Source organism: Meriones unguiculatus, assembly GCF_030254825.1.
Source record: "Meriones unguiculatus strain TT.TT164.6M chromosome 13 unlocalized genomic scaffold, Bangor_MerUng_6.1 Chr13_unordered_Scaffold_28, whole genome shotgun sequence".
Classification (NCBI taxonomy): Eukaryota; Metazoa; Chordata; class Mammalia; order Rodentia; family Muridae; genus Meriones; species Meriones unguiculatus.
The window spans coordinates 10,472,001-10,484,058 of record NW_026843644.1 but is presented as its reverse complement, the minus strand read 5'-3'; the positions used below and the strand labels follow the sequence as shown (position 1 = coordinate 10,484,058).

Sequence of the window (12,058 nt, the reverse complement as noted above, 5' to 3'; positions counted from 1 at the left end):
CCCCTTCCTCATTCACACCCAATATGCCCTCCCTCCTTCTTCTCCTCCCATGCCTATTCCCCAGTACACTGATGGGGCCTGTCCTCCTTTCCTTCCATCTGACCCTAGCCTATCAGTTCTCATTTGGACTGTCTGCATTGTCTTCCTCTGTGGACTGGCAAAGCTGCTTCGCCCTCCGGGGGAGATGATCAAAGAGTCAGCCACTGAGTTCATGACAGAGACAGTCCCTGTTCCCCTTACTAGTGATCCCACTTGGAGACTGAGCTCCCTCTGTGGAGGAGTTCTAGGTTATCTCCATACATGGACCTTGGTTGGAGTTTTAATTTCAGAAAAGACCCTTGTGCCCCGACTTTTTGGTTCTGTTGCTCTTCTTCTGGAGCTCCCCTCTAGGTCTTTCTATCTCCCCCTTCTTTCATAAGATTCACTGCCCTCTACCCAAAGTTTGGCTATGATTGTCAGTGTCTGCTTTAATACCCTGCTGGGTAGAGTTTTTCAGAGGCCCTCTGTGGTAGGCTCCTATCTTGTTCCTTGTGTTCACCCTCTTCCAATGTCCATCCCATTTGCTTGTCTGAATGAGGATTGAGCATGTTACCAAAGGTCCTCCTTCCTGCTTAGCTTCTTTAGGTGTACATATTTTAGTATGATTATTCTATATTATATGACTAATATACAGTTTTAAGTGAGTATATACTATTTGTTTCTTTCTGCTTCTAGGATTCCTCACTCAGGATCATCTTTCTAGTTTCTACCATTTGCCTACAAATTTCATGATTCCTTGTTTTTAATTGCTGAGTACTAGCTCATTGTGTAAATGCACCACAATTTCTGTATCCATTCCTCAACTGAGGGACATCTGGGTTGTTTTCAGATTGTGGATATTATGGATAAATCTGCTAAAAACATGGTTGAACAAATGTCCTTGTTGTGTACTTGAGGGTATTTTGGATATATGCCTATTATTGGAATAGCTGAATCTTGATGTAGCAATATTCCTAATTGTCTGAGAAAGAGCTGGATTGATTTCCAAAGTGGTTGTAGAAGTTTATATTCCCACCAGCAATAGAAGAGGGTTCCTTTTTCTCCACATCCTCTCCAGCATGTGTTGTCACTTGATTTTTTGATCTTATATTTATTTTATTTCTTGTTTTATTCTCTATTGAGAATTCTCTCTTTGTCTCTGTACCCCATTTTATAATTGGATTACTTGGCTTATTGCTGTTTAACTTCTTGAGTTCTTTATATATACTGGATATTAGCTATCTATCAGATATAGGGTTGGTGAAGATACTTTCCCATTCTATAAGCTGTATTTTGTTCTGATGATATTGGCCTTTGCTTTACAGAAGTTTTTCAGTTTCATGAAGTCCCATTTATTGATTGTTGATCTTAGAGGCTGTGCTGTTTTTCTGTTCAGGAAATTGTTTCATGTGCCAATGAGTTCAAGGCTCTTCCCCACTTTTTCTTCTGGTAAATTTAGTGTGTTTGGTTTTATATTGAGGTCTTTGATCTACTTGGACTTTAATTTTGTGTAAGGTGATAAGTATGGATTTATTTGCATTTTTTTACATGTAGATATACAGTTAGATCAGCACCATAGGTTAAAGATGCTGTCTTTTTTTTTCCATTGTATGGTTTTGGCTCCTTTGTCAGAAATCAGGTATCCATAATTGTGTGGGTTTATTTCTGGGTCTTCTATTTGATTCCATTGATCTACAATTCTATTTCTATGCCACTGTGCAGTTTTTATTACTGTTGCTCTATAATACAGCTTGATATCAGGGATGGAGATACCCATAGAATATCTTTTATTGTAGGGGATTGTTTTACTGATTATGGGTTTCTTGTTATTCAATATGAAATTGAGAATGTTTCTTTCAAGGTTTCTGTTGGGAATTGCATTGAATCTGTAGATTGCTTTTGGTCAGATGGCCATTTTTACTATGCTAATTCTGTCAAGCCATAAACATGGGAGATCTTTCCATCTTCTGATATCTTCATCTATTTCTTTCTTTAGAGACTTTAAGTTTTTTTTTTCATACAAGTCTTTGACTTGCTTAGTTAGAGTTACACCAAAGGTACTTTATGTCCTTTGTGGCTGTTGTGAAGGGTGTTGTTTCCCTAATTTCTTTCTCAGCCCATTTGTCTTTTGTGTACAGACAGCTACTGATTTTTTATTTGAGTTATTTTGTATACAGCCACTTTGCTGAATGTGTTTATTAGTTGTACGATTTCCCTTGTAGAATTTTTGTGGTCACTCATCTACACTATCATAACATCTGCAAATAGTGATGCTTTGACTTCTTCCTTTCCAAACCAAATCCCCTTGATCTCCTTTAATTGTCATATTGCTCTAGCATGGACTTCAAAAAGTATGTTGATGAGATATGGATAGAGTGGGCAGCCTTGTCTTGTCCCTGATTTCAGTGAGGTTGATTTAGGTTTCTCTGTGTTTAGTTTAATGTTGCCTATAGCCTTGCTGTACATTGACTTTATATGTTTAGATATGTGCATTGTATCCCTGATCACTCCAGGACCTTAAACATAAATGTATGTTGAATTTCCTCAAATACTTTTTCAGGATCTAAGGAGAGTATCATGTGTTGTTTTTTTTTTCTTTCAGTTTGTTTATATGGTGGATTACATTGATAGAGTCCTGTATCTTGAACCACCTCTGCATTCCTGGGATGAAACCTACTTGGTCATAGTGGATGATATCTTTGATGTGCTCTTGGATTTGGTATGCAAGCATTTTGTTGAGTATTTTTGCATCAATGTTCCTAATAGTGGCCAGAAATTCTCTTTCTTTGTGGGGTCTTCGTGTGTTTTAGTTATCAAGGTGACTGTGGCTTCATAGAATGAGTTTGTAAATGTTCCCTCTGTTTCTATTGTGTGGAATAGTTTGAAGAGAATTAGAGTTAGCTCTTCTTTGAAGGTCTGGTAGAATTCTGTACTGAAACCATTTGTTCCTGGGAATTTTTTGGGTGAGAGACTTTTGATAACAGCTTAGGTGACATAGGACTACTTAATTTATTTACCTGGTCTTGATTCAGCTTTGGTAAGTGGAATTGATAAAGAAAATTGTACATTTTATTTCTATTTTCAAATTTTGTGGCATATAGGTTTTGAAGTAAGACCTACTAATTGTTTGGATTTCCTCAAAGTCAGTTATGTCCCCCTTTTCATTTCCTATTTTGTTGATTTGGGTAGTGACTCTCTCTTTTACTTAGCCTGGTGAAGGGTTTGTCTATCTTGTTGATTTTCTCAAAAAAAAAAACACAGCTCTTGATTTAATTGATTCTTTCAATTGTTTTGTTTCTAATTTATTAATTTTAGCCCTGATTTTGATTATTTCTAGCCTTCTATTCCTCTTGGAAGTGTCTACTTTTACTTTTACAGGATTTCAGGTGAACTGTTAAGTTGCTTTTATGAGATGTTTTAAATTTCTTCTTGAAGGCACTTAGTGCTGTGGACTTTCCTCTTAGCACTGCTGCTATTGTGTCCCATAAGTTTGGGTATGTAATATATCTTGAAGTCAGGTATGTAGATACTTCCAGAAGTTCATCTCTGGAGTCTGAGTACTCTTCCTTATGACAAGAGATGTCCAGGGAAACACGAGTGGGTGCTGGATTTTCAGATGGAGCCAAGCAGGAATATGTATTTTGAAGGAAGGGCACAAGCACAGTGCCCTGAAGGGTGAGGCACTGGAAAGGATTTCTTTGAATGGTAAAGGGCATGAGTACCATTTTAGCTTTTTGTTTATTTTCTTCTCTCTTTTTTTTTGCGAAGCAAAAGTATTGTTTTGGAAAGAAATGAGCATGAACCTCTGTAATGCCACAATCCAAGCAAGTGAAAGATAAGACAAAAGATGACCTAAATATGTTTCCTCGAGGATATATATTTCACATTGCTGAGAGCAAAATTATAGGCTTTGCTTTTTGAAAAACCTAATAAATTTAGGATTCTTAAATACCTCTATCCCCCTTCCACCCACTACCCCTAGTTAGGAGAGAAAACTGGTTTGTACAGACAAGGAACTCAGACCTCTCCAGCTACTTAATGCTGGTTAGGGTTGTTGGCTTCTTTAGGGCAATACCAGTCTCAGCCATCTGGATTCCAGAAGTCTACTCAAACAGCAAACAGCTTGGCACGATTTTTTATAATATATTTTATTTGGGTTATTATGCCTCTACTTCCCTTACAACCATTATTCCTTCAAACACCCCAACACTAGGTAAAAGAGAAAGAAGGCTAGAGGGAAAAGAGATATAGGTCTCTTTAATAAAGCTGCCTCCTATGGTTTATTGTGGTCAAGTTCTTTGGGGCAATACCTCTTAATCATGAGGATATTCAGCAGTCCAACAAACCAGCAATGACAAACACAGTAGCAGTGTGGGTGAAAAGCATCATGAAGAGCAGCATTCTTTCTTCTTCAAATACCCCAGGCCCTCTTATGGCTCTCGCATGTATACCCTCTCCAGAAGACTCAGAATTAAACTATGTGCAGTTGGCAAAAACACATGCCTGCTAGAGCACGAGACAATCAGAATTAACAGCTGTGGACAAACTGAAGCAGCCTCGTGCTCCACACCTGGGGTTAAAAGAAAAACACATTCACATAACATGAGTGGGATTTTAAAGGAACATACATTTGTAACACAATTTCTGATTCTATTACTTTGGTTATTTTCTCTCTGTCTTTTACTTAGATTAGATAAGTACTTATTTAATTTAGATAAGGGTTTGTCTGTCTTGTTGATTTTTCTCAAAGAACCAACTTTTTGTTTCATTGGTTCTTTATCTTCTCTTTCTATTTTATTGATTTCTGCCCTCAATTTGATAGTTTCTTGATGTCTACTCCTTTTTTGTGTGCTTACATATTTTTGTTCTAGACTTTTCAGGTGTGTTAAGTTGATAGTATGAGATCTCTCCAATATCTTTATGTAGGCACTTTGTGCTATGAAGTTTTCTCTTAGCACCACTTTCATTCCTCATTGTATTCCATGAGTTTGCATACAGTATGTATTTATTTTTATTGGATTCTATAGTCTTTATTTTTTTCATTTGTTTTAACCCATTTTTCATTCAGTAGAAGATTATTCACTTACCATGAGTTTGTAATGTTTTTATGATTCTTTCTGATGCTATTTTTATCCAGCTTTAAACCATGGTGGTCTGACAGGATATAAGATGTTATTTTAATTTTCTATTAAGATTTACATTGTGTGTGAATATGTAGTCAGTTTTAGAGGATGTGTCATGAAATGACGAGAAGGTATATTCTTTTGTGTTTCTGTAGAATGTTTTGTAATTCTCAGATAGATTTAGGTCCTGCTGTGGTAATATAGCTGAGCTAAGGTGGTGACATATTGCCTGACTGTTCTTGAATCTATTCCTATGCTGGTGTCTAAAGATCTGGATTTGGGGTGATTATAGGTCTAAGTGCTGGTTTTTTGGGTGGGAGTTTTGTGCTTGAGGTTCTGCTAGCACTCTGAAGTTCCAGAAAGTGTGTTGGCTGAGTGTTGATATTGTAATGACCTGCTTGGCATGTATTCACGGTGTTATGTTTGCTGGGATGGTATGGGGGGAGAGGTGCAACATGTGTTCAGTTGGAACAGTAGGGAAGATCCTGGAATTGGGTTTGTGGTAACAAAGATAGTGAGGAAGATTTCTGGTATTCCACCTTGGTCTCCATGCAAGTATGGCCTATGGTTGAGCAGAGGAGTTGGGGGTGAGATTACAGAAGCAGAACAGAGATTGGGAGTGTGTAATCTACAGGACACAAGAAAGGGGAAGCTGCCACTGGTGTTCTTTGTAGTGCTAGGGGCAACCATGAGAATTGGGTCTTCTGTAACAGAGAGTGGGAAAAGCTCCACAGAAACAAGTAGGAGAATATCACTGAACATTTGTTTCTTCTTTGTGTGTTTCTTTGGGGGAACTTAGGAAAGCTTTTGGAGGAGGAACCTGTCTAGATTGGGGATTGGATTTGAGTGTCTATGATCTCAACCCAGTTCCTGGTGTTTGTGTCTACTGTGTTGTGATTGAAATTGATCATTCTGACCCCTTGTTATGTTCTCATGCTTTCACCTTTATCAACTCTATCCCAAAATTATATAGGAAAGACTCAAAGCAATTGCTATTCAGTGCTAGGCTATTTTGGTATCCTGAGGTTTTTACATGTTTAATTTTGTTGTTTTTGGAGACCAAGTTTCTTTGTGTAGCGTTGGCTGTCCTGAATGTAGGTATGAAATTCAGCCAGGCTTCACACTTAGAGGTCTACCTCCCTCTGGCTGCAGAGGGCTGGGATCAAATGTAGTCCAATATGCACATTTTTGATATATAGGCTGATGGGCCTGGTATGTAGGGTCTAGTACATGTCAAGCATATTCTATTTTGCTGGTCTTCACATCCACACTTGAATTTTGATATTTGTCGGAGTGTATATTCTGTTTCTCAGGTTGTCATGTATTCATCACATTAACACTGCCTGTATTTCTGAGTCATTGGATTGTAGGTGTGTGACATTCTTCTTGCCTCCTGTGTTTGTTTTGTTTTGTTTTGTTTTAACGGGCGAATAAGGGTAGTATTTTGCCTGTATGTATGAATATGCACCTCTTTTGTACCAGGTCTTCCCAATAGTCAGCAGATGGTCTCAGAACTCCTGAATTTGGAGTAATGGATAGATGTGAGCTTCCATTTAAACACTGGCAATTGAGCCCAATTATTTGCAGGACCAACAAGAGCTTTTCATTGCTGAGCCACTTCAACTGCCTTATGTTGCTTATTTCATCTGTCCATTTGTACCTGTTTGAACACGCATTCCCTTTTAATAAGTTTTTATTACTGTTACAGTTTAACCTGGGACACTTCAGGTTTCTGGAAGTTAGATATAAAACTGTAGTGAATATATAAACCATTGAGTTCTTTGTATCTTTCTTTTTGAATGATCTTTGCAGTGGATTCAGATCTTAAATGTACCTCTGGAAGTCATGAAACTTGTTTGAAAAGAAGGCCGGCATCCATCTTAATGAGATACACAGACTGAGTGCTAGCATTAAAGGCATGAGCCAATACGTCCTGCTTGCCCATATTTTTTGTAGTTAGTAATTGAGCATAGCATTTCTGTGATGTGCCATCTGTACTGATCATCTATTTTCTTGTTTCTCATTATGTCTTTTAATTGGCATTTCCTTTGAAAAGCTATATTTTATTCAAAGGGTCCAGAGATGACAAGGTGAACCTCATCATTTAGTTTCCTTCTAAAATGACTTGTCAATTACATCAATTCATTACATCAACGTCTATGTGAGGAGATAAGTAAGAGAAGCACTGGAATTATAGGAATACATTGTCTATTAAGTATACATATACAACATGCATTGCCATGCTTTCTGTGATACTCACATATGGGATATTTTAGAAATCAATAACCTATGAAGAAGTGGATGTTAATTTCACTCCAGAAGAGTGGGCTTTGCTAGATCCTTCCCAGAAGAGTCTCTACAAAGATGTCATGCTGGATACCTACAAACACCTTACAGCTATAGGTAAGACAGTGAATTTTCTTTCACTATTAAGAAAAAGAGGACATCTGTTGTTATTGTTTTTTGTTTTTTCTTATTGATGCTCTTATGAAATTTCAATTGGAATGAGGAAGAATAAATCACACATGTTTCTAAGATTCACTGAAAATAGTAACTTAAATTTTGCCTAATTTTGAATAATATGCCATACACTTTCTGGTATATATTTTAGGCTACAATTGGGAAGACCATACTGAAGAACATTGTCAACATTTTAGAAGACATGGAAGGTAATTTTCTTGTGGAAACTGGTATAAATATTCCTGTGAAAAAAATTTTAATGTGTCCCAGAAGTTTTAAATAAAAACAATAGAGAAAAAGCACTAGTTTAAGTATATTAAGGAATATTAAATTCTCCCAAACCCATTTTCCTCACAGTCAGGTGTCTGATTTATGTTTTCAAGGCATTTCTCTAAGAAAGAAGATGATGAAACACTTGCTTAACAGATATTGCTGTGAAAAGGACTTTAATTCACATGTAGTCATTGCTGTATCTGAAGACTACTGCCCCTGTCTGCTGCCCTAGACCTGGGCAGGGCAGCTTCTAGGTTCCATACAATCTATCTTAAGCATAGAAGATTTTCAGCCTCTGTGAATTACTGCTTAATATGCACACCCTTTCTTTCTGAGCACATAGATGGCTGATTCAGTTCAGCTGTTCTGGCTCAAACTCCTTTCCTAGCTAACTTATTAAATCTGGCTTTTCTCCCATCCTCTGAATTGCTTTGTTTGGCCTCAAACTAACTCCAGCAGTCTTTTCTAATCTTCAGGCTCTTATTTTCCTGATCATTTGATCTTCACCTTAGTTCTCTCCAACCTGTCTTTCTTTTACTGTCCCAGAAAAACTGCCTCCTCTCTCCATGCTGTGTCCCTTAAGGAGCTTCATTTCCTCTCTATTTCATGAGAGATGAATGTATCCTATTCTGTCAATTATTTTTCTGAATTTGTCCCCTTTTCTGCCACTCACTTAGATATTGCTTTCAAACATGTGTGCTTCCTTCTCCCAACTATTTTTACACCCATTGTTTGAGATTAAACACATGTATCACCATGCCTGAAACTAAGCTTTTCTTTACTGGACATTGCTCTATACCAGGCTGGCACTGAAGGCAGATCTTCTTGCCTCTGTCTACTGGATTAATGTATTGTTATATTCCAGCCAGATCACATAGACATAGAGGGTCTTCGGATGTGATCTTTTGCCAGAGCAACAAGTCTCTAAATCAAATTCCTCTATAAAAATCATTACTCATATCCACATTACAGATGCTCCGTAGAAATTCTAATCTCTTAAGTCTTATACAATTCAGATATTGGAAAAAGCAAGCTCATTAAATAGGTGATAATTTTATGTACAAAACCTACTCAAGAGCAAATATTCCATAGAAAAGCTGATGTGACTCAAATACTTGAAGTAAACTTGCTAAGTTTAGTTAGATGGAAAGGATGAAAGTCAAGAAAATTGTTGTGGAGGAAAAATGATTCCCATAGCACATGTCTTTGAAGACAAAATACAAACTGTGAATATGAGGATCTTCCATTTGTTACTCAAGTCATTTGACCATAAGGATATGAAAAGAAAAATCATACTTACCTCTCAGAACAAGGAGAAAATATGTAGTATTCCTTAGTTGGAATAGACTTCGTGAATGTGATGCAAGTTTACATTTAATTTATTAATAATCACTAATAATAATTAAATAATAATCATAAATAATAATCAGATTATTATTTAAACAGTTAAAGAAAATTCCCCATCTACCCAATAGCAGTGAGATTCCTTTAGGTCTCCAGCATCACTTCTTTGAAGAGATTCTTTTGGGATGGATCCAACGAAGCCCACTTTTCCTGAGTGAAGTTAACATGCACACCATCATAGGTTATTGCATTCTAAACTATTCTATACATATGTACAACAGAAACCATGAAAGTGACAACACTAAATTTATAATTATTCATGTATTAATTCATTATTAATGACAGAAACTCTAATGAAAGCAGGGGACAATTAATAAATTAAACTACTATGCTTAATTAGTTTTTGAGACTAATTGGGAATATAGCCACAGAAATCACATTAGAGATTACTAGCCCTGTGGAAATTGTTGTGTTTACCCTAGTTCAGTTTCCAAATGTAGTGTGACTCCCACTATAGGAAAATTTATGAATGCAGTCACTATTGTATAGATGAGTTCTAGTTCTTTTCAAATATGTGAAAAAACACTTATAGAAAAAGTACCCCCCTACCAGTGGACTGGTGGAGGAGCATGGTTGGAGAAGAGGGAGGGGGGATGAGATTATTAGGGAGCTACAGTTGGGATACAAGGTGAATAAACTGTAATTAATAAAAATATGCTCTTTAAAAGAGGAAAGAAAGAAAAAGGATGTATAAGCAATCCATGTAATATGTTTCTTACCTCAAAGGTATCTTCAAAATGCAAAATTTCCACAATCAAGGGGGAAATTATAAATGTAAACAAAGTGATAAAACAGTAAGATGTAAGTCCTTTTTACATTTAGATCAAATTGTAAACTTAATTCACTGTAATGAATCACTGTAATGAATGTGAAAAAGCTTACACATATACCAATTATCTTTGCAGCCATGAAAAACCACATACTAGTGAGATCCCCTATGAATGTAATCAGTGTGGTAAAGCCTTTGCATGTCATAGATCTCTTCAAAGACAGGAAAGAATTCAGAATGGAAAGAAACTCTACAAATGTAATCAATGTGAAAAAGCCTTTTCAAGACATAGTAGTCTCCAAAATCATAAAAGGACACATACTGGAGAGAAACCCTTTGAATGTAATCAATGTGGTAAAGCCTTTGCAGATCGCAGTAACTGCCAGAGCCATAAAAGAATTCATAGTGGAGAGAAACCCTATGAATGTCATCAATGTGGTAAAGCCTTTTCCCAACTCAGTAGTCTCCAAAAGCATAAAAGAACACATACTGGAGAGAAACCCTATGGATGTAATCAGTGTGATAAAGCATTTTCTCATTGCTGTGATCTCCAGAGACATGAAAGAATTCATACTGGAGAGAAGCCCTATGAATGTAATCAATGTGGCAAAGCCTTTTCACATCCCAGTAGTCTCCAAAGGCATAAAAGCACACATACTGGAAAGCAGCCCTATGAATGTAATCAATGTGATAAAGCCTTTGCACGTTGCTGTGATCTCAAGAGGCATGAAAGAATTCATGCTGCTAAGAAATCCTATGAATGTAGTCAATGTGGTAAAGTCATTGCACATTCCAGTGACCTTCGAAGGCATGAAAGAATTCATACTGGAGAGAAAGCCTACATATGTAATCAATGTGGTAAAGCCTTTGCACGATGTTGTGATCTCCAGCGGCATAAAAGAATTCATAGTGCAGAGAAACCCTATGAATGTAATCAATGTGGCAAAGCATTTGCACATTGCAGTAACCTCCAAAGGCATGAAATAATTCATACTGGAGAAAAACCCTACAAATGTAATCAATGTGATAAAGCCTTTTCACATCCCAATAGTCTCCAAAAGCATAAAAGAACACACTGGAGAGAAAGCCTATAATGTAATCCATGTGATAAAGCCTTTGCACGTTGCTGTGATCTCCGAAGGCATGTAAGTTTTCATATTGGAGAGAAACCCTAAGACTATAAACAGTGTATTAAAGCCTTTGCATGGTGCATTGACCCTCAAACCATAAATAAATCATACTTGAGAGAAAACCTTATGAATATATTTAGTATGATGAAACCTTTGTACATTTCTATAGGTTTTATTATTGTGAATGAATCATATTGAAGAGACACCCTATGAATGTATTTAATATGGTAAATGAAAGTTTTGCATTTTCATCTACCATAGAGATGTAATGAAGTGATATAATCAGCAATCAATTGTATATCTCACTACATAGCTTGCTGTGATATGAATATATAATTTTATGTTCCATGATTCTGCATGTTCCTCTTAATTATCCATTTATGATTTCATCTAAAGTACTGCATTCTATAGGAAATATATGAAGATTCTAGATAATGTTACAGCAAGAATATTAATTTCAAAACCACTTCTGATGTGTGTGTGGAACATAATTATGGGTTTTTATGTCATGACAGATATGTAGAAATTGGGAGACAACTTTGTGCAGTCTCCTTTGTCTATCTTTATATGATGACTGAGGTCAAGTTGCCAGGTTTGGACACCACAAATGTTCCCTACAGAACTGTTTTCATGATGCTCAAATAGGATTAGTTGAGATATTACATAAATAAAATGTCTTTTCACATTGTAAACATTTTCATGTAATAATTGAGGAAATCAGGGTGATTTGAATTAATTTTATTTGTAAATGAAAATGATCTGGAGCTCTATATTTTGGAATGTATTGATTTATTCCTAGGAGTAAACACTTGTTCATAACATATATGAGAACTACAAGTGAGTGTCAAAGAATTGTCTCAGTGGGTAAAGTTGGTTGCTGC

General features: G+C 36.4%; 1 protein-coding gene across 1 annotated transcript in view; it reads left to right on the top strand.

The window, feature by feature from the left end:
• Positions 1-6,344: 6,344 nt before the first annotated feature.
• The window catches only part of LOC132650600 (zinc finger protein 431-like), a 182,040-nt gene continuing 176,326 nt past the window's right edge, over positions 6,345-12,058 (top strand). Inside the window, exons 1-4 of the mRNA XM_060375949.1 lie at positions 6,345-6,353; positions 7,418-7,544; positions 7,753-7,810; positions 10,184-11,122. Coding sequence (XP_060231932.1) covers positions 6,345-6,353; positions 7,418-7,544; positions 7,753-7,810; positions 10,184-11,122 — 1,133 coding nt within the window. The remainder of the gene's footprint in view (positions 6,354-7,417; positions 7,545-7,752; positions 7,811-10,183; positions 11,123-12,058) is intronic.